Source organism: Glycine max, chromosome 11 (assembly GCF_000004515.6).
Source record: "Glycine max cultivar Williams 82 chromosome 11, Glycine_max_v4.0, whole genome shotgun sequence".
Taxonomy (NCBI): domain Eukaryota; kingdom Viridiplantae; phylum Streptophyta; class Magnoliopsida; order Fabales; family Fabaceae; genus Glycine; species Glycine max.
In genome coordinates, this window is record NC_038247.2 from 3,615,028 (window position 1) to 3,637,367 (window position 22,340).

Sequence of the window (22,340 nt, forward strand, 5' to 3'; positions counted from 1 at the left end):
GCCATGCCAGACTGGATAAGTGTGCAAGTGCAACCCACAAGTGATTGAGATTCTAACACCAACGTCTTACCATTAATTGTATCTTTCATATCTCTCCATCAACCCTGAACCAACATCTCTTATTTATTGAATTACGATAGATTGGACCCTATTGCACCTTATTTTTAGGGTGTGGATGATGGAGAGGAAAAATAAAGATAGAAGTGAAATATGTGATATGTGTTCCTATGTGAAAAAATATTTATTGAAAATGTCACTCCTTGGATGTATTTTAGTCCGTCAATGAACTAGTCTCTACCTCTCTCCACCAGGAGATATCTCAAGTTTATCCTAACGAAAAATACTGTGGAAATATATAAATATTACTCTTATTTCAACAAAATGCGTCTCCTAAAACCTAACGACATATCTTAATTTATCCACATTTAGATATTATTTCAAAGTTGTCATGCATATATTTGAACAAACAAATAGATCCATCATAGTTGCTTGGTTTCTTCTAGACATTGTTTTTGAAACCCATTTCATACTTGAGTTTCTTGAAGCCAATCATTAATAATTTTCAACCATAATTATAATATGCAATCCACGGATCGATGCTCCTACTAGAGTCGTCTAGTGATGAGAAGTTTAAGACACACTTTGACATGGAAGAAAAAAGAAAAAGAAAATAAATATATGTTGTGGAAGTTATAATTTTTTTAAACACTATAATTAAATTATCTATCTTTCGGATGATAGTTCCACAAGCTTTGATTTGATCTGAAATTTAATCATATTTAAATCTATTTGTCCTTATTTCTAATTCAATTCCAAACACACTTAAGTTCTTTTATTTGAAACGTTGCGTGAGTATAATGTCTCAATACAACAATGGTATTTGTTCTATACTTCTAATGCATTATTTTATATCACTTATTTAAAAAATATTAAACACATATTCTAATACATTTCTTAATTTTTTGAAACAAAAAGATTAAATAATCACACAAAAAAGTTTATGAGAAATATATCTGAGTGAAATAGCACTACTATAAAAATACCTCTCCCTGTTTCCATCCATATATATGGCAACCAAAGGCTATCCAATGCATTCTCTCGAGACTCGCAGTACCCATTTGGTTTAGAATTTGATAACACTGATTTAGATCAAATTACTTTTGACTTTGAGCCATAAAATTAAGAAGGGTATATTCAATCCACTATCTCTTTTAATATAAGCATCACATTTATTTAATCTTTCATCAATTTGATTATTACATATTTAAATTAGGAAGTACTAGCAGTGCCCCCTTCCTGTCTCATGCCCCAATTCTTTACCATTTATAGGGACTGTAGTAAGTGTAATATCATTAAAATCATAGTAAAAGTAGTAACTGTTAAAGGAAAGTTTCCAGTTCTTCTGAAAAGGAGCCTCCCGCGTCCCAAGCAAACACATAATCACGTTCAACTTTTAGTCTTTTACAAGCTTTATCAATGCTACACAGATACATCAAATCAAACAAAACCAATTCCCCATTCTCCACGGCTTTCAGCCTTCTCAAGACATAGAAAGCATCCCAAGCTCCCTATCATAGGGTAGGGTTGCTATTGACATCATCGTATACATAAATAAATAAATAAAAACATAATTCCCCTCACAAAAATAAAAGGGATAAAGAAATAAAGAAAAAAAGAAAAAATGGAGCTGAAAAAAAGAGTAGTAATGTAATAGGAACAGAGCAAGAAAGCAAACACTGCCCAAACTCACTATGGACAAATAGTCCTCAACATAGCTTTCTGGCTTTCACTCATTTTTTTCATTTCACCGCCTTAATGACTTGTGGATTTTCTCATTCAGCTTCTTCAAACTTACTGTAGGGTAAAGCTTACCACTTTTTATTTTATTTATTTACTCTTCCTTTTTTTTTCTTTCTTCTCTATCTTCTTTGTTGTCACTCGCTGAAACTTTTTGTTGGGTACCGGAAAATAAAACCCCAATCATCAATACCGAATCATTCCACAAAAATGGTGGATGACACTCGTTAGCCCTATAACTAACAAGAATAATAAATTTTTCAGTGGAAAGAAAAAATATCCTATAATCCAATCAGTAAACACCAATCAGTTTTCCCTGTATTGATCATTTAAGATCACAAACTCTCTGCAAGGTGCAGCAAACAACTAAGGCCGATGTAGCTTTTGTCCCGCACAATTTTCACTGTCCTCAAAACTAAGTTTTCTCTTAGCTCCCGAAAAAGTGTCAGATTGGTTCTCAAGAACACACGTGGAGCTCGACTTGGTAGACATTAAATTCGAGCAAGGTGTCTTAACTTTGCTTTTCCTCTTTTCCTGTATTAGATTGTAACAGAAAAACACATGTCCCTGTTCCATATAAATAGTAAACATCATCAAACTTATGTTCTATTCCTTGATTTCTTTCAATTCTCTATCAAAATAACTAGAGTTAAAGAACAATTAATTAACATTGGTCAATGCAATCTAAATAAACTCACACTTTCTAGATTTCCCCACGATGAGATTACATTTATACGAAGATCCATTGCTTTTCTTGTTAATGTAGCATCAAGAGCTGCCAATATGGCTGCCGAGGCAATTATAGATGGTCTTTGATCCATCAAATTAACATCTGCACAAAAAGACTAGCCTTTAGATATATATAATCTTGATGATAATAAATAATACTATTTCATAAGGGAATTGCATTATCAAAAAACCACCTTTGATCATGGCCACAATATGTTCAATGGCTTTAGTGATTATTGATTGTGGTCTGGATCCAGGGCAGAACTTGCCGACAAAGTAATGCAAATAGGCAAAAGGAGTTGCTGATCCCATTTTCCAATCCAAGGTACTCAAAATCATCAGTTCCATGTTCTTAATTACTTTATTCTCAAAGCGATAATCTTCTATTGGATACTCAGATAGAGGAGGCACATTTTGCTCTTCCATCTTTGCTGCTAGAGATAAACATGCCACGGATAATAACCGAATAGCCCAAGGTTTGGATTCCTGTATATGAATCCAGAAATTAAGTAAAACATAAGGGGAAAGCTAAAATCAACAGAATCTGAAAGAAAGCATTGGAATAAAGTAGTTGTGTAACTTACATCGATGGAACGCTCTGATAGAAACCGATCAAAATAAGTCACTGATAAATAGGCTGTCTCAACTTTGAACCCAAATTTCGCTTGTGTCTGATTAATCAACGGTAGGAAAAGTTTCAATAACAGAACAACCAAAAGCAAATTAAACAAGCACGATGATGAATAACAACATTGAAAACTAACATCGAAAATCCAGTCAATGGCATCAACACGGGCACTTCGTAACCAGTGTCTGCTGTTAGAATGATCATCAGAGGCAAACAAGTGATGATTCTGGGATCCAAATCCCGTTTCTTGTTTGAACAAATATTCAATATATAGCTCTTCATCCTCCAAAACGAAACATGGGTTATCAAGAGAGTAAAAAATGCCAGGGTTCTCATCTGGGTCTTCAAAGAAGCCAGCTTCTCCTACTTCATCACACAAGAGGCTAGACAAGGAAAAGAAGGTGCCAGAACTCTCCATTAAAACGTCTCAAAGTTTACTTTAATTTGTCTTAGAATATGCAACTGCTAAATAGTAAGAAATATAGAGAGAGAGATTTGGTTTGGGGAGGTTTAGTGGAGAGTATGGATGGAAGAGAGTGGGAAGAAGCGGTTTTGGTGCCGCCAAAAAAAAGCAGATGAGATATATAAGGACGTTAATTAGCGGTTACGGGGTTTTGAGTTGTGTTTGTGTTTGTACTATCATGGGTATGGGTATGGGTATGGGAATACACTCTATACACTAACACTAGCAAGTAGCGAGAGTGAAGAGTGCGGTGTGGAGGCTTAGGACTAGGCCATCCCAACCCAAAGTCTCTCAAAATGTTGGGAGATTCCAGACTTCCCAATATTAAGAGTCCATGGGGTACTGCTATGGTACGTGCTACCCCACTTTTGGTTTTCCCTACAGTTTAGGACAGCTGTAGGATGGTCACTTTTGTCCCATGTGATGCTAAAGGCTTTCATTTGGTTTTAGTGTTCATCATCCTCCTCCCTTTTTTATTTCCTACTAGAATGGAAATAGGTTAAGTCCAAGTAAGCTTTACTAGACCTCAGTGTTTGAGTTAAAGTTATATGACCCCAGTTATTTTATCAAAGAATTTTTTAAGGATATAAGTCTGATTTACATAAAAGTTTGATATGGCTTATAAGTCTGTTTTAAGGAACTTTGTAATAATTTAATACTAAGATGGATGTAAGCCAATTTATTTATTGTTAAGGAGTGCTCTAGAGACAAGAAAAAAAATACATATACTAGTTCTGAGCTAAGTCATCCTTTTGTTTCTGAATTTAATATAACATGTGTATCGCCAATTATGTATTGCAATTACTATTCTATGTTAGCCTTCAATGAGGAACCGATTAAAGCTCAATCCTACCCACCATTTAAAGTAGAATTTGTTAGAAGAATATCCATACAGATGTGGAATGAATTATAATTTATGAAAAAAGCTATTATAAAGTTAGAGAATATCTTTAAAATCTGTAATAATAGTGTATTTATTTATGATTAAACTTTAGTAAATTCAAATCATAATATATTTAAATTAAATTAAGAGATGATGAAAAGCCTTTATTCTTACTTTAGAATTACGTTTAGCTTGGAAGAGTCTTATCATAAACCATAAACCATGAGCTCCATGACCTTACCTGTCCCCCAATTTCCATTCGTACATTATTATCAATGGTCTCACTTGTTGGCCTTCTCTGTCCCGCTTTTTTGGTTTCAGACATCATGTGTACTAAATCAGGCCCTAATGTCTACATTTAAGCATCAACGTATCAAATATGAGCAATCGAATCAACACCTTATAAATTAGTCAAGACAGTGTACAATTATAAGTTTGCTCCCCGCATATAGGCACATCCATACCTAGATAACAAAACAAATATGAACAAACAAATAGATCTGTGCCAAAAGAACCATTGCATGTTAATACCAGTGGAATTACAATGTTAGAGCTTTAAAGTAAATCACATAATCAATGTGAAATGGATACAATCATACAATACCTAGTTACCTAGTTCTTCTCTATTATATAGGCATGAAGATGGCTAATATATAGTTTTTGTAGCTTCTTCCATCCATGTAGTTAACCATTTTGTCTTTTGCTATCAATGGAAATGTTTTAGATCACTGTAATCACAGTGATGGCTTTGAATTCAGCCCGTGGTGTTCTCAGTTATCCCCTTTGTTTTCTATGGGTAACTAGGATTTTTAATGATGGAAAAACTACGTGGACTTTACTTGCCATGAAGTCTTCACACAGTTTTGTTCCTAAATAGTCAGGTAAAGCATTTTTTTAAATCTGATGATCAGAAAACCCTGCCAATTTGGGAATTTATTATGCCCCAATAGGGATGAGCAGAAGAACAAAGTGAATCTTTTTTTATCAAAGAGCGACTACATGTTATGGCCCTAATGTATTTCTTAATAAAAATAGCAGGTTAAATAACTAACTAGTTAATGTTAGAATCAAATTAAACTAAATGACACAAGATCCAAAATCTGGGATGCCATTAAAACCGGTGGAATGCCATCTTTTACAGTCTTTGACTGCCAGATAAGATCACACTGCTGGTCTCACCAAAATAAATAGTGAATTGTCATCATCAAAATGCAAGCATGTTCCTCCTCAATTAGCTTATACTGCAGGCACATGGATACATTTTACATTTTAATCCATTTAGTAATTAACTAACCCTTTTACTAACAATTTAAGTTTCAACCCCACCTTTGAATATCCTAATTGAAAATATTTAATTTCACCAATTTTAATTCGGATTTTACATCTTGAGAAGTAGAAGGTTAATTACATTTTTTTAAGCAGTAGAAGGATAATTACATTGGTGACAGATAATATGTTTAATTTGCAACTTCCCTATGTGGCTATGTCTATATACGTGTTGCAATATACATAAAGGTTTTGATTTATGTAGAGGACTTTGGGTAATTTGGAGGGAAAAATGATAAAGAGGGGCCACAATTAGAGGCTAAGAAAAGAATTGATGGAAGTATGATAGCACACGTGAATAAAATAGCAGGGGAGGAGCGTCTTCACGTGTGAAAGGCTGGACCACTTCCAGTCTGTGTGTGATAGCATCAAAGATTTTTATTTTTATAAAAGGAAGGCAGAAGGAGGAAGAAGACGCTCCTGGTCTATCCTAAGTTGCCACCCACTCACAATAGAATATGGCACTATTAGATGTGCCCTTGTACTAGTACGTGGCACATGATATTATTAATTACACAACATACTTATAAAATAAATAATTAAAATACATGGATAATATTTTTAGCTTCTGGAGAGCTTAGGTAATAGTGATGGGAAGACTAGGTGGAACCTTTGACTCTGAAACATCAGCAAGTCCAAGATGGTCAGCAAGTTTGACTGTTTATGATACTCTCTTGTCTTGCTTACAGGTGCAGAATGGGGGTGGGGAAAATCATGATTCCAAGACCACTGCTTTCATTCAAGCACTGAATACCCTGGCCTGCACACACACACTCACTCGCACAAACAATAAGGACAAGGCTCAATTTCATAACTATGTATCATATCATGAAAGATTCTAACTTATAAGGGACATGTACTGTGCATGAATATAAGGAAAATAAAATAAGCGTGGTTGGAATGGCTAGGCTTGAGAATTACTGTGACTATGTGTGTGTGTGATGTGTATTGCATATATTTGCATTGCTAGCATTCAGCAAATTAATTGAATGTTGTTTGGCCAACAACATTCATCAATCCCCCCTTTTTCCTCAAGGCTATTCAGTGTTGGTTTTCATCATTTCACAACCACCACCATTATTCCCTTTCCATTTTCATGTATCGTTAGTTACTACTGTTCCATTATCAAATTGAATGACGATGGATGATGTTGGTTACTATTATTGTGACCTCATTAATTTGCGAGAGCGATATCCATATCATAAAATAAAAAAAATACTGTATAGAATATGAGCATTGCAAGATTCTTTTTAAGCTTTCACCCTCTTTCTAGATTGCTGTTTTATTTTATAAATATATATTTCAATCTTATAGTACATATAGTTTATGGAAGAGTTAACGTTACTGTATAAATGAGTTGTTTGGATTGGATTTTTGTTTAAAATTTCACGTTAGGTTGTGACCAGAGATCTACTCAAAAGATTATTACACAAACTTTGAGTCAAAGATTTTGGCATGGAAATAAAAGGTCACATGCGTTTAGGGTTTACAACGCGCAAACACGCATTATATCAACTTGATTTTATGATTTAATTCATTTGAATAATCTTGTAAGTTATGATCTATAAATTCATTACATAAAGTCTTTAACAGGCAGGTTATAGGTGATCAACGGGACCCCATTTTGAGGGAACTCACAATTTTTAAAAAAATCTAAAAAAAATTATTAACTTCATTTACCAAAACTTCACATTGAATTCACCGCCTTCCCCGCTTCACTACTTCAAAAATCTATTTTTCGTACTCTCCTCTCAACTCATCAACTACTTCTCTTACTTCAATCTTTAATCTTTCTCTCACTTCATTTATCAACTTCTCCTCCCTCAATTTTAAGAGCAATGACTCTTAAATTCTTCATCTAACATTTATCATTTTTTGCTATTTATTCTTCCTAATTAAACCCACAACCATGCCAACAATTTTTATCTTGCCTTCTTCCCCTTCTCTCATCTCAAGTTCTTGCGGTGGCCGGTGTAATTTCGGTACAGTGACCCGACAAAAACTCCGACAATTTGAGTTAGTATTCCAACAATATAAGGCACGAAATTCCAATAATATCAATCGCAAATTTTGGCAAATTAGGGTATTATTGCTTATAGGATATTATTGATCATCCCCGTGACTGTAGCAAGTGTCAAAAGAAGTTTTTCAAAGTTGAAGTTGATCAAGACTTACTTGCGTAATTCTATGTCTCAAGATAGGCTTAATCAACTAGCTATGGTGGCAATCGAGAATGAGGTGTTGGATAATATCGCTTGTGAGGATTTGATCGATGAATTTGCTTCATGGAATCAGAGGACGAGATTTTTCTAGTGAATAATGTAATTCATAATTTTGGTTAATTTTTTAATATATATAAGAGTTTTGTGTATTATTTTTTTTTATGGTTGAATTTATAAATTGATGAAATTTTTTGTCAATAAATTATTTATAAAATACGTTTATGTTATTTAGGAATTTTTTTAAAATTTTTACTCTTGATTCTAAAAATGTGAAGACATGACACTGGTCTTGAACAAATATAATATGTGATAGATACATAACTAAATACAAAGCTTCATTTTTATATTATAGATTTGCATCTGAACTTTAAAAATTTAAATAATAAATAATATTTTTATTTTCCTATACAACCATATTTCTTTATCATTTCATGTAAAATTTTATATCAAAATAAATCAGTTTTTATACAATTAATAATTAAATCAAATAAAGTTTCAAATTTATTTTTTCAATATTAATATTTTCTAATCAAATATTAAATAATAAGATATTAATAAATTAGCATTGAGGTGTTTTTTTATTAATTGATTTATTTATTTTAATAAAAACTTATTATCAGTAGTAGCAAAATATTTTTTGTTAATTAAATTACACAATAACATGTGTTATCTGTCATCATAAATATGTACGAATTAATTCCAGCAAGGACTTTGTTGGAGAATAGTAATTACGTACGACAAGTGAAAATGATTGTAGTGATCAATGAGATTGCATCGAAGACATACATGTTTACATGAAGAGTTTTGTTAATGTAAAGTAAACCACCAATATATCTACCAGAATACGATGTGCATATAGCGTGTCTTATTAAGGTGTGCACAATTTATGTTGTTGACATATTTTTAGTTAAGAACAAGAGTGACATACACTTGGTGAGTTTTATTTTTAGCTTATTTGTTTCCCTTTTCATAAAAATCTATGCAGTTTTACAAATAGGCTATGATAATTAATCATCCTCGTTGTGTCTCTCCCTTTCTCCTTTGCATCAGCATGTCTTCCCATTTCTGAATTGGTTATCCAGAAGGTGATGTCAAATTGAGAAAGGAGAGTTCAACCTCAACCACTTATTATAATTCTTAGTTGAGATTTAGGTTTCGGAGAAAATATTGATTAATTGTGGTTCCATATATTTGCTTTTGTCTTTTAGTTTATTTTTTAAAAGAATTTTGAGAGGAACGCTTCAGGTTTGGACTAGGTAACCTACTTCACTTTCTCTATTCATTCTTTCCATTGTCGATCTTAATTTGTTTTGTTAATTTTATTTTTTTCTGTATTTGATATGAGATCGTGGATGTGAAATTTAGTTCCATTTGCGATTGGAAAATTGATTACATCTTATATATATTGATCAATTTGTCAATTTGTCCACTCAAGCTACATGTTCATCATTTAGCCCCCCTAAAATATGTAGAAATTTCGTTTGGTTCATAGGGAATCCCAAATGTTTAATAATAGCGGGTTTAGAAACTTGTTGAGATGAAAGAAATTGCGTATGCATTTTTTAAATTATAACTATTAACATTGATCAATTTGTCAATTTGTCCACTCAAGCTATATGTTCATCATTTAGACCCCCTAACATATGTAGAAATTTCGTTTGGTTCATAGGGAATCCCAAATGTTTAATAGTAGCGGGTTTAAAAACTTGTTGAGATGAAAGAAATTGCGTATGCATTTTTTAAATTATAACTATCAACTTCTTAAAATTATGCATGAAATGTAAAAAATCACATTTTAGATGGAGAAACTAGACACGTTATAAAACATTAATTAATCAAAACTCCAAATCATTATTGGGTTGAGCAGAAGAACATTGTTGCCATAATTCCTAATCGTAATTTGACAAGTTACGTCACGATAAATTGTGTGATCAATTGAGAATCAAAACAACCCTTGTGTGATATTTGCATGGCTTTAGCAAATGATAGACGCGTTTGAGCATGGGAGATCCAAGTGTTTGATCATTTTAGATGTTTACGTTAATTAGAGGTGTAGATTGATTGGAGCTTTTTATATTTTTGTTTCTTGGTTAATAATAGTTTCTGGGTTAGTTGCTTAGCATAAAATCTCTCTAGAACAATCAACAAAGATCGTTGGTTCTTTTAGATGTTTATGTTACAAGCATAAATTGATTGAAGTTTCGACTTCTTTTTTTTCTTATTTTGATCAATAATTTATAAGATGGTTGATTGACATAATATATATATATATTTTAATTATAAAGAGCTTTGATTTTTAACCGTTTAGATACATGAAATTTAATTTTTGTATACTTTCCGACATAAATGTATTTTCAAAATAAAATTAGCCTTTTTTTTTTTGTCTACATCCTATATCGCCGTAGTTAATGTCATAGGGTTTTTGTTTTGATCCAAATGCAATAGGAGTTTATTTGCCCAAACTTATTTGTTGGTGTGTGTTTTTGGGCCTTAGGCCTTGTTAAGCATACATACGAACAAACAATAATATCACAATTGTTTTAGAAAAAGAATATATCAAGGAATTCGAAAATCATCCCATTGCATGATCCTTTATGTATCAGACATGTAGCTTAAATTTTCATAATTTTTTTTCAGTTTTGTATAAAGTTAGAATTAGATAGATCAATTTAAGTTTATAATGTCACAACAAATTAAGTTTATGATTATAATAATAATAGTAGCATTATATTATTAAACATTATATATAACAACAAAGTTTAATAGGCATACGTGATAAGTTATTATTGTAGATGTTTTTATGTTGTCATGAATAATTTTGTTATAATTTTTAAAGAAGTTATTATAAAAATTATAAATATATCATTTATTATAATATTATGATATGTGATTGAATAATTATATAAAAAATATTTATATTATTGATATTGGTATATATATCATCTCGTCATAACATGGCTTCAATAAGTATAGATTTTATTAATGATTCTTATTTTGTTAAATATGTTTTTAGTATGTCTAAATATGATAGGGTTCACTTTTAGTTGATAATTCTCATTATAAATAATCTTAAAATAAATTATTTCATTTTGATATTTTATTTATAAAAACATATAATATATATAGAGAGAATAAATAGTCCACACATAGATAATATATAAAGAATTTTTACACAATCATAAATGATAAGTATGTTAACTTATACTATAATTATTTTCCAAGTCACATTAATGATAGTTTTTATTAGTTGTAAGTGCAAATTTTTTATACTAATATGACATAAAAGTTAATCTTTTCTATAAATGAACGATGAAAAGGAGACTTTTTTCTTTTTTAAAAGATAAGGACCACATCTAACACATGAGCAAGAGACAAAAATAGATAATTTATTTTAAACAAATAAGGTGTGAAATGTTTGGTAGATAATCTTATCTATTAAACATATGATTATAGATTTGATTCTTAACTCATGTGTATGAAAAAATAGTTGTTGAAAAAGATCAATCTCTTAAATGAATCTCAGCACTAAGGGAATGATCATTAACATTCAACTAAAGAATATCATACTTTACAAAAAAGAAAGATAATTTATTTTGAATGACTAAAAAGAACCATTGTCATATTTGGACATACTAAAAATGTATTTAACCCATGTTTTTCTCATGGCATTGTATAACATTAATTATACGATTTATAATTTAACAAAAGTGTACAAATTTTATCCAAACTGATGTGGAATGACTTATCTTAATAATTTTTTTTGTTTTGCAATCCTTACCCAAATCATATAATAAAAGGAAATACCTAAATATGAAATTTAATTAAATGCTTGACATTTAATTATAATAATAATGATTATTAAATGATAATTCCAAACTTCAAAATTCACTAAATTTTCATCCAGCCCAACTAACCTCCTATCAGCCCACTAACTTAATAAATATAATCTAACCTTCACCAAATTAATTAATTTAATCTTACACTCCTCTAATTATCTAATTTAACTCCAGTTATTCATTTTCACACACATACAACAACATTTCTAATAGCTAGCTAATTTTATTTTAATCTATACACAAACTTTTAATTAATTAATTTATTTAAATCTATCATATTTTTCCAAAACTAATTAATATGATTTATTTTAACAAGTTTAGCTCAGATAAAATTTAATTGCAACACAACTTTTAATTAAATATTAACAAGCAATTTTTCTTACAAATAAAGAAAATCAAGAAGACGAGGTCACATATCTTAATATGACTACAAGTAATAATTAAGTAATTATCCTGTCCTATTTCATAAACAATACAATAAACTAGTCTTATGAGTCTACTAATTTATTTGAGGGAAATAAACTTTAGAAAAAGAAAGAAGAATAAAACAGTATTTAAAAAATCGTTGTTTTGTGGAAATAATATTTTTAGTTCTCTAAAATAACTGCAAATAAAGATATTTTTATCAAAATAAACTATTCAAACCTGTTCTAATAAACTCATTTTGAGTAGTTCATGCGTATAAGAAACATTTCAATTTAAAGGGTGTGAGGAGTGATCATGCATTTAAAATGAAATCTCAGGACCATTCAGTCAGTGCTCGTTCGTGGATGCAGACAAGTTTGTTTTGTCGCTTTCCTCTTTATTTGGACGTTTGTCGTTGCACTGTTACCCGTGTTATTCATGCGATTAATTGGTGTCTTAGTCATATACCTAACTCTTTTATATTCGAATTCCCATATCAAAATATTTAAAGCTCATATATTGTTGTGGTTACTTGTGGGTGTCATCTAGAAAAAAAAAATTAATCATTTTTTAACTTCAAAATTATATATTCTTGGCGTACAGTGTACTTGTACATTGTTCAACGACCCTGTCCATGACGCATGCTTTTAAGGTATTATCTACGTGGGCCAACTGTGAAGCTGTTTTAAGAGTATTTACTACGGATTAAGTTAGCCCAATAATGATCCACCGAAAAAATGGCACAATATTAGCGTCTTACTGTATTTAAATTACAGGAATTTATACGATGATGGTGAATAAGATTGGTTCGAAACTCATCAAGGTAATGTTGGAGTTTCTTAGACATAGGGTTAAAATAATGAATAATTTTAAATCTTCTTACTTTATTCTTCTACAAATCACTCTACTTATAATAAATGTGTTTTTATATTTTCAAAGATATTAAATATTTTTTTTTTTTATACAATACTTGGTATAAAAGGTAACAGAAAGATTTGTAGGAAGATATAATAGAAAAATATAACATTACTATAAAATAATATACTAGAAGACAACCATTCAGGACCTCATATCTTAAACTAATTGTTAGGATTGAGTTGGTTAGCCTAAACTCAACCTAATAAATACTATTAGAAATACTCATTTAGATCCTCTCTTGTAGGAACAGTGTATAAAAGCCGACGGAACTTTTATCATGAAGTGCATGCTTGAATTCAAGTTTGTATAACCATCCCAATAATGTTGTTTACTTTCCGGTTTTGAAGTTCCATTAATCTCCCAGTCCCAGCTAACTGATTTACTATTTCTCTGTTGTTAAACTAGCGTGCAGACTGGAGTTTATCATTTACTGCAACATTAATTCCCTTTTCCCTTGGGTTCTAGCCTCTAGGGCTGCTTCAAACATTGAAAAAATTGAAGATTAATTATGGAGTCTAGTACAAGTGCTGGTGTAAATATTAAATGTTAGGCACACATAGTTGTTGCAAAACTGCTATTTATTATTAATAATTGGTTTAAAAAATACATATAAGAGCCTCTTAAGTAAAATCGAAACGTTCTACAATATGACAATTGTGTGGAACTCTGACCTAATAAAACCTATTTTGACTGTAGAATATGTATTGGAGTTGAAGAAACAAAATGATGCATTCACTCCACCTTCCATTTAAAATTTTATTTATTCTTCTTCATATCTTCTTATGAAGTAGGATGAGGATGCATGCTATGAACCTTTGCAGCCCATTTCTGTAAACCAGGAAATCTGTTCAACAGTGAGTTCACTTTCTTATCCCCACCCCCACCATGCAGTGTTTGATGTTCAGTCTCATGGAAGACTTTGTTTCAGCATTAATAGTGTAATGGCATTAAACCCAATGAATCCAATCCTGGAATGCTAATTTGCAAAACATTCTTCATTCATTTACTTTCACTGTTATTCTGAAAGACCATGGTTTCTTTCATATTCACAACACTAGGGAGATGAGCTTTCCTCATCTGAGCTTCTATCTTGCTTTCGATGATTGTACCTGTTGACAACAGGTAATGATGCATTTGGAGGTATTCGGAAAGATCTGCCAGAACCACCAACAATTCTATCATGCATCTTTTCCACTTCTTTGCACACTAGATCCAAGATATTCAAAAAGTCTCTTACAATCATGAAAATTCTGAGAGGGTGGGCTTCTTCCTTTGTTGCATTCCCATGAAAGTATTCAGTAACTTCTTTTACAAGGTACAAGGCTTTTCTCTCATCTGCTTTAATCCGTACAATTTCATCTTCAGCATATTTCAGAAATAGCTTTGTGGAGTTAAAGAAATTGCCTTGCATATCTGGCTTTTCATATTGGAAAACCAATCGCACTTTATCAAGCCCTGTTTCAAGCTTTGAAAGATAGCTGCTCAAGACATCTGAATCCATTCCGGCTGCTTTTTTTACATCACTAAGATCTCTACTGAGCCCTGCCACAACCTGCAAGCCTTGCTTCTTAAACTCATCTTCATTAAATTTGGAATCCATCTTCACATTATCATTTGCAGATTCAGCTCCAGCACCTTCAGATCTAATGATTTCTTGGACCACAAAGTGGAGCAATGTGGTCTTTCCATCTGTTCCCTTTATATCTACAAGTTTTAGAAGTGTGTCCAATTTGAAAGCTTTAGCATCCCCTCGGTTAGTTCCAACATTCATTCTGTTTCCTGTCCTTAGAACAGCTTCAAGGAGTTTGAGGAATAACCGGCTGTTCTTTAATTCCTCACTTGCAGCCTGAAAGACATTCATAACTGATTGGTTAGTTTCCTGGGAGATAAATAAATCAAAGATAACAAGGGATTGAATCATTGAAATAAGTTATCTAGAAGACCTCCATGGTTTGAAAAGACTTTCTAAGGTAGTTAACTTCTGCATCAAAGTTGGCTCTATATAGCATAGCTTCAACTCGTTTAAAGGCGAAAGGGATATCAAGCACTGCTTTAAGAAATCTTTCTGCAGATCCAAGTTTTGAGAGATCACCATCATAGTTTTTGAGTTTTATCTCTTCCTCTTTAGTAGGAGCCATCTTTACTAGGGTTTCCAACAGCTCAGTGCCCAAGCCTTCAGGATTCCCTATTTCATCCAAAAATAATAACCCCGATTAGCAAAGTGAAAATACAGAATGTAGATAAGCAATTGGTTCAAGAGTTCAAGGTAAAAACAAACAATAGACATGTCAAGGAAACAACCTGAGACATTACTTTAAGTAAATATATATTCAGATATTTTGCATGTGTTATATAACCTTCTATATGTCACTGTAAAGATTCAAGATTGAGCCCTAATGTTAAATCTATCCTTATAGGAACGTCCCTAGTCTCGCCTCCATCAATTTTCATACTAGCAATTACCCTATAATACATGTCTTGTATAGCCTAGATATAAGCCTCATAAACACCTTTCTTTAACAAAACCTTCTACAACACTTCTGGTGATACTCATTTGTATTTTTTTTTAACGCCAATAAAAAACCTTATGCGTGTCTCTTTCTTTACTTTTGTACCTTTTCATCAACATCCATAGAAGATAAACACAATTAAGAAATAAAAATAGCTTTACGTTAAACTTGAGTGTAAAATATAATGGAAAACTTTTATTATGGATGAAACTCTATAAGATATTAATGCCTTACAAATTACTTGTGTCATTTGAGGTGGGATGTACAAAAGTAATGCCGCTCCTCTGTTAAGAACATGAATGAATAGACAGTAAAGATGCATGACATTTAAGTCTTTGACCGCAATATACTTTTAAACGGTTTCTAGGAAAGATGGCTGACAATCGGTGGATTGTAGGGAAATTAAAACAGAGTTACCACTTACTGGTTTATCGAGCATCAAGGAATTAGAGATTAGTACTTTACTTCTATTAGAAAAAAAGATAAACACAGGCAAAGATTAAAAAGAAATGTGGTACACTTGCTGAGAATAATAATCCATCTTTTGGATTTGAGCATTGGAAGCAAGCATGGTATTATGATCTGGTTGTACCATTTTTGAAATTCATGTTTTTCAAATACAATGGTGCTATTGCTTTTAGAACAGGTGCAACAGTTAGAGCCCAAAACTGCAAAGCAAGATTAGTTAAGGAATTGTAACAGTGATAGGCTGATTGACTACAGTGACCATGACAATATAGAGTTTATAACAATAATTCCTCAAGAAATAGAAGAAAAACAGTTTTTGAATAAGTCAGGTGGGAGTGGAGGAAGAAGTGGTGTGATCCCACCTTCGTGGATGCTCAGTTATTGTTTTATACCTCAGAAGGAAGTCTTATGACCAGAGTATTATAATTTATGGTGGTTTTGTTTTGTTTTATACCTAATTTCACTGTTTAACATAATAATTCACAAGGTATGATGCTGCTTAGACATTTTCATACTTGATTTTAGATTCAATGATGGTGACTTAAAGTTTAAGTTCTAGTGCTATTCAGCCTGTTTCTTGTATGATTCATTCTCTTTACATTATTGGCATAAACAGTTACGGGTAAACTTTATGCTCCTCACTCCATCTTCCCCTGAATGATATACAGACATCGAATCTATTAACATATCTTAGTAGCATTTTTCTTCTTGAGCGATATTAAAAATCTAAACAAGGAAATACTGGATGCTTTTGCTAGGTGCGTGAACATGAACTCATGAATCAACACTGTAGATCATACCAAAAATGCATTAAAGAATCTTGAATTACCCGTTTTGTATATTTTAGCCAAATCAGAAATCTGTGGCGCAAGTATCAAGTCCAAATGTCCCATTACTATCCAGAAAGTGGAAAAGAATGAAAAAGCAACTTACCATCTAAAAGAGCTTCAGACACCTCATCTTTTGTCACATTCAAAGCCCTGAGAAGAATAGCTATGTTCTGTGACTTCTTCGGGTCTAACACCCTGTTCTCCTGATCAACGAAAGGAAGAACTGATTTTTTTCTTGGAGGTTCTTTCGGTGCAGAATTTGTGGCTTTGCATCCAAACAACGATTCCATCATGTCTTCATTTAACCTATTAAAAAAAACGAAACATTAGTTTACAGTTATACCATGATACCACTAGTCCCAAAATGATAGGAGATAGTTAAGTTAACTAATTTAACTCACTGAAAGGAGCTTGATTTGATCTGGTCCCACACAGTAGCACGGTCTGAGGTCGCACGCACTTTATCCCAATGCAGAGCTTTCAGTTTTGGTTTGGCTCCATCCGTGTCATTGGCTTCATGCCTCTCGGAAGAGCTCACACTTTGACTTTGCTCCACCTCCTCAGAAACATTCGTCACACTACATTGAATTGGTGACCAAGATTGTCGCTTTACAGATGCACAAGTAGTAGAGGAAGCACTAACCGCCGGAGACACTGATTTTCGCTGCAGCGGTGGAGGTGGTGGCGGAGGAGGAGGTGGTGGAGGAGGAGGATTAAGTGAAGTCCTTGACACGTGCAAAGCAGTGTCGGTTGTTTTTGTTGACTGAAGACGCTTCAAATTCGGAGGTGGGGGAGGCGCCGAGAATTTCGGCTTTCTCGAATGCTTAGGTGGCGGCGGCGACTGTGGTGGAGGCTGCTTTATGGAAGGTATGATGACGTGTCTAATCTCCGGCGAGGGTGCCGAAACGCGTGACTTGGGCGAAGTTCTCTTGGAGAACGGAACAGCAACGGGTGTGGGAGTGGAATTCGTTTCTTTCTTCGCAGGACTACCATTAACCAGAGAGCTATGCCGTGAAGCCGGCGTGTAATATCCATCGACGGACGAGTTCTGCGGCGAATGAAACGCCGTATCGCGGCTCTCCTCGTCGGAGTCCGACGAGGAAGACACCGCCGGCGGGTAATTCCCGTCGGGAGGCTTAGTGAGCGGCGGCATTGGCTGTAATTCGGGACTCGGCCGGTAGCGATCGGATCGCTTGAGTTTGTGATACGGCGATCTGTTGGGCTTAATAGCATTTCTATTATCTCGTGAGTCCGTGGGCTCCACGGTCCCAATGTAGAGGAAACTCGACGGTGCCGAGGTTGTGTTTGCAACCTCGTTGCTGTTCCTGTTTGAGTTATTGTTGTTCCCACTTCCAGCAGCCACGAGTTTTTGAGTCTCCACGGGGTGTTTTGCTCTGTGTTTGTATAAAAAGAAAGCGAGTGCCGAGAGCATCCCAAGCGTCACAATTCCCACTGAGATCGCGATTGCTACTTTTTTTGTTCCCTTTGTCGGCTGTGTTGCCGTTGGGTTTGCGATTGTGGAGTTCACCGTGGACGACGGTGCTGCGTGTTGGTTCTGATCCGCCGGGGGGCCCGCCGGGTACTCGTGGAAGAAGGGGATGTTGTTGCCGCCGTCCGGAGAGGGAGGAGTTTCCACCACCGGTGTAGACGGTGGTGGAGACGCCGTGCCTGCTGGCGGGGGAGCGGAACTCGCCGGGAACAATGGCTGGTGCAGGATTCTTCTATTATTGCCAGATTCATTCGTGATGGTGTTGTTGATCCCTTTTGCAGTGTTGACTTGTATGGGTAGGGATAGGGAGAGTGTGAAGACGATGATGTGGAGGTAGAAGAAGCTCAAGTGACGAGCTTTCATGGCGAATTATCGTGGGGTTGGCTTGTTACCTTTTGTTTCACCCAATTCATGTCTGGGTTTCGTTTCTTTCCCGCAAATTCCTCTCCTCGAAATAAGGAGAGAGAGAGAGCGAGAGAGGAAACTTCTTTCGGCTGTAAAGATCTGGATGCTACAAAGCTTCCGTCAGCAGTAGCCACACTTTCTATTTTTTTCTCTTTCTCTTTTTTATACTCCTATATTTTATTTTGTTTTACTCCTTTATTTTATTTTTTTAAAGTTACATCTTCGTCAAATGCAATTTTTCTTGTTTCTAAATTTCGTAATTTACGGTGTAATAAATGAAGCCAATTTATACGGAGAGAATATAGCAATATACTATCAGTGGGAATGAAACGTGGCAGTCTTCTGCGCGCTTCCGGGCCTTCATTTTCAGTTATTCATTCACGTTGTAATTATATTGGAAATATAAATAAATAAATATTTAATTATAAGGAAGATGATGGTTATGTAGTGGTAATACTATTAAAAAAATAAGTTACTAAAAAAATATAAGTACGTTCGTGTCCTTTATATTTCTTGTTTGCAAGTAACGAGGGCAAGGCACAAATTCGACCTTGCTGTCGTTATATTCTGCTTGTATTGCTGCCCCTTCGGCTTTCCTTTGTTCAATTGAGTAATTGCTTGGCAATCCCCAAATTCAAAAACGTTCATATTAATACTATAGAATAAATAAAAATAATACAAATTAAAGAAGTTAACGTAAAAAATATTAAATAATTATATTAATTTATTATTATTACAATTTTCAGTATTCTTATAATTACTTTTGAATGAATTTATTTTATTTAATATTTTTTTAACTAATGTATTGAAAACACTAATTAGAAAAACTTATAACTTAACTAGAAAAACTAAATGTAGCAACAACGATCATGTCAAGAAAATCTGGCCACACACACCACCTCTCCCTTTGGATGGAAGGAAAAAAATTAATTTTTTTTGTTTATTTTTAATTCTTTATGCAAATTGATTTGGAAGAATTTTTTATTTATGTTAATTGATTATTTTCTCATATGGTTAGTACTGATTGGTCATTCAATTTATTATTTATTATATTATTTAAAATTAATAAAAAAATATTTTTTTATTTTTAAAGAATATTACATGTCAGTATTATTTTTATAAAATATTATTATATGTATATATTATTATGTATTATATATTATAGATTATAGATGCAGTAAAAAAAATATAGATTATAGATTTCTCCGAGTAAATGCCTATTAGCGTACATGGCTTTTTTTTTTTTTTGAGGATTACATTACTACCTTTTTATATCTCCAATTTTAATTCCGAATATTACCCTAGAAAGGTGACAGATCTAGATCACCTGCTAATACGTAATCAAAATAAAAGTAAAAACTAAATTCGACTGGTGTTGAAGAGCGGAACTCTTAGGTATTTTTAAATAGTTTTGATATTATAGAATATGATGCAACAAAACTTAATACACAAATTGTAATTAAAATTTTAAGAGAAATATTTATTTGATTTTCATTTTTTGTAGTGATTAAGAGAAATATATATTTTATATATTGTTACGTGTAAATCTCACCAAATCAAAAGTGCATTATTACAAAAAAAAAAAAAATCAAACTCCTCTTCATTGAGCCATTGAAGCACTTGGTTAGCCAAAACTTGTACGACTATTAAAAGTGATGTATATCATTCACCTACATTTCGGCCTGGGACGGATTGAAGGGATAGGCTTCGTTCCAGTACCGTTTTCAAATTTTCAATAGAAAAAAAAAATTAATATGTAAACTACTACTTTAATTTGTATAAACACTAATGCAATTACGTGTAAGGCTGTGCCAAGTTGTTGTAACCAGGGAGGGTATTTTTCATACTGTATTCTCGGTAGTTTTTTTATATGTTCTATTGGGGTAGAAGGCTATCTTTATGCTATAGATTCTTCGCACAGTTTTTAATTAATACTTCCACAATAATTTTCGTATAAAAAGATTATTTTAAAATAATTATTATTTTAGTTTTTTAATATAATATTTATTATCTTTTTTTTCATATATATCTTTTATAATATTAATTATATAAGCAATAAAAACTAATAATAAATTTAAGTTTGTAAAATTATTATTATTTTTAATCCATTTATTATTTTTATATGTTTGTGTAAGATAACCTAGGACAAAATTATGATAATATGGACAGAGTAATCAATCGGACCAAGTATTCAAGATAATATGTATCAATCACATATTTTCTAATTAATAATCAATGCTTAAAAAGCAATATTTTAAACTAATAATAAATGTATTTTACCGTAACTATGAAATAAAAACTATAATCAATGTGATTTTGAATAAGATCTTGAGTTTGAATTTTATGATGAAAAAATGTAATTTGACGAAGAAATTCTAATAATTAATAATGATAGGTCAGATTTTTTAACGAATATTATAGGAAAGGTAGTAAATATTTTACCGTAACTATGAAAAAAAAACTATAATCAATGTGCCGTAAAAAGCTTATAATGAAACTTACTCTTCATTTAAACCATTGAACAATGTTACTTTCTTATAGAATATTTTGTTTCAAAAGTTAATATCCCACTAATCTAGCAACAAGTTCCAAATAAGTAAATAAAAAAAGTTCCAAATAAGTATAGTTCCTTTCTATCACTCCGTTTAAAAAAAAAAAAGTTATTTTGTATTGCCATAGTTATATTTAACCCTTGAAATCAAACGTTTCAAATAAACTATTGTAGTATTTTTTATCATTATATTTTTATTAGCTCAAAAGCTAAAAAGGTGTCTAATTAAACAATTCGTAAATAAAAACTTTTGTTAAAACCACATTAATAATATATAGAAAATTGCAAAACAAAAATGTTAATAACATTTTTATAAAAAAAAAATAATTTTAATTCTTTCATTAATAATACTTTAAAATCACTTATCAACATTATCTCTTTTAATATCAACCAGATAACTACAAAACTAAATAGAAAGATCAATTTGACATGACTTATTTTTGAGCCTAATAAATAAGACCATCATTCTATCAAAAATGAAAATATCCTTAATTATGCTTATGGTATCATAAAATTATAATTCGTATCACATACTATTCGAACAAAAGCATAAAAAGGAAAGAAAGAATGAAAGGCACCTTGACTGCCATGCTTGTCCGATCCTGCCGACACAGTCGACTAGCTAAATGCTAAATATATCATTGCTAGCTAAATCCCATGTGATATATTATATCATATGTGACACCATCCTTAATTCCTTATAATACCACGTTAGCGAGTAACTAGAGATTTGGGAATCCGAGGTCAAACACGTAATTGAGCGAAAAGTGATGCATGGGGTCACAACGTCTTCTTCTTTCTGCTTTGTTTCATTGGCCTTAGGAGATTTTGTGCTGTGTAGGGGACATGCACATTGCACACGCCCCAGGTTAATGCTTTA

General features: G+C 32.4%; 2 protein-coding genes across 2 annotated transcripts; both read right to left on the minus strand.

Annotated features, from left to right (window-relative positions):
• Positions 1-1,287: 1,287 nt before the first annotated feature.
• LOC100798140 (cyclin-D5-1) lies at positions 1,288-3,910 on the minus strand. Its single transcript, XM_006590567.4, has 5 exons — positions 3,291-3,910; positions 3,111-3,197; positions 2,721-3,012; positions 2,496-2,629; positions 1,288-2,364 (listed from the first exon to the last, which is right to left on the minus strand). The coding sequence occupies exons 1-5, from the start codon at positions 3,570-3,572 to the stop codon at positions 2,164-2,166; spliced, it is 996 nt and encodes a 331-aa protein (XP_006590630.1). The 5' UTR covers positions 3,573-3,910; the 3' UTR covers positions 1,288-2,163.
• Positions 3,911-13,767: 9,857 nt separating this feature from the next.
• On the minus strand, positions 13,768-19,143 carry LOC100798670 (formin-like protein 6). The gene is made up of 4 exons (XM_003538743.5): positions 17,417-19,143; positions 17,119-17,321; positions 15,151-15,392; positions 13,768-15,053 (listed from the first exon to the last, which is right to left on the minus strand). The coding sequence occupies exons 1-4, from the start codon at positions 18,865-18,867 to the stop codon at positions 14,262-14,264; spliced, it is 2,688 nt and encodes an 895-aa protein (XP_003538791.1). The 5' UTR covers positions 18,868-19,143; the 3' UTR covers positions 13,768-14,261.
• Positions 19,144-22,340: the final 3,197 nt, after the last annotated feature.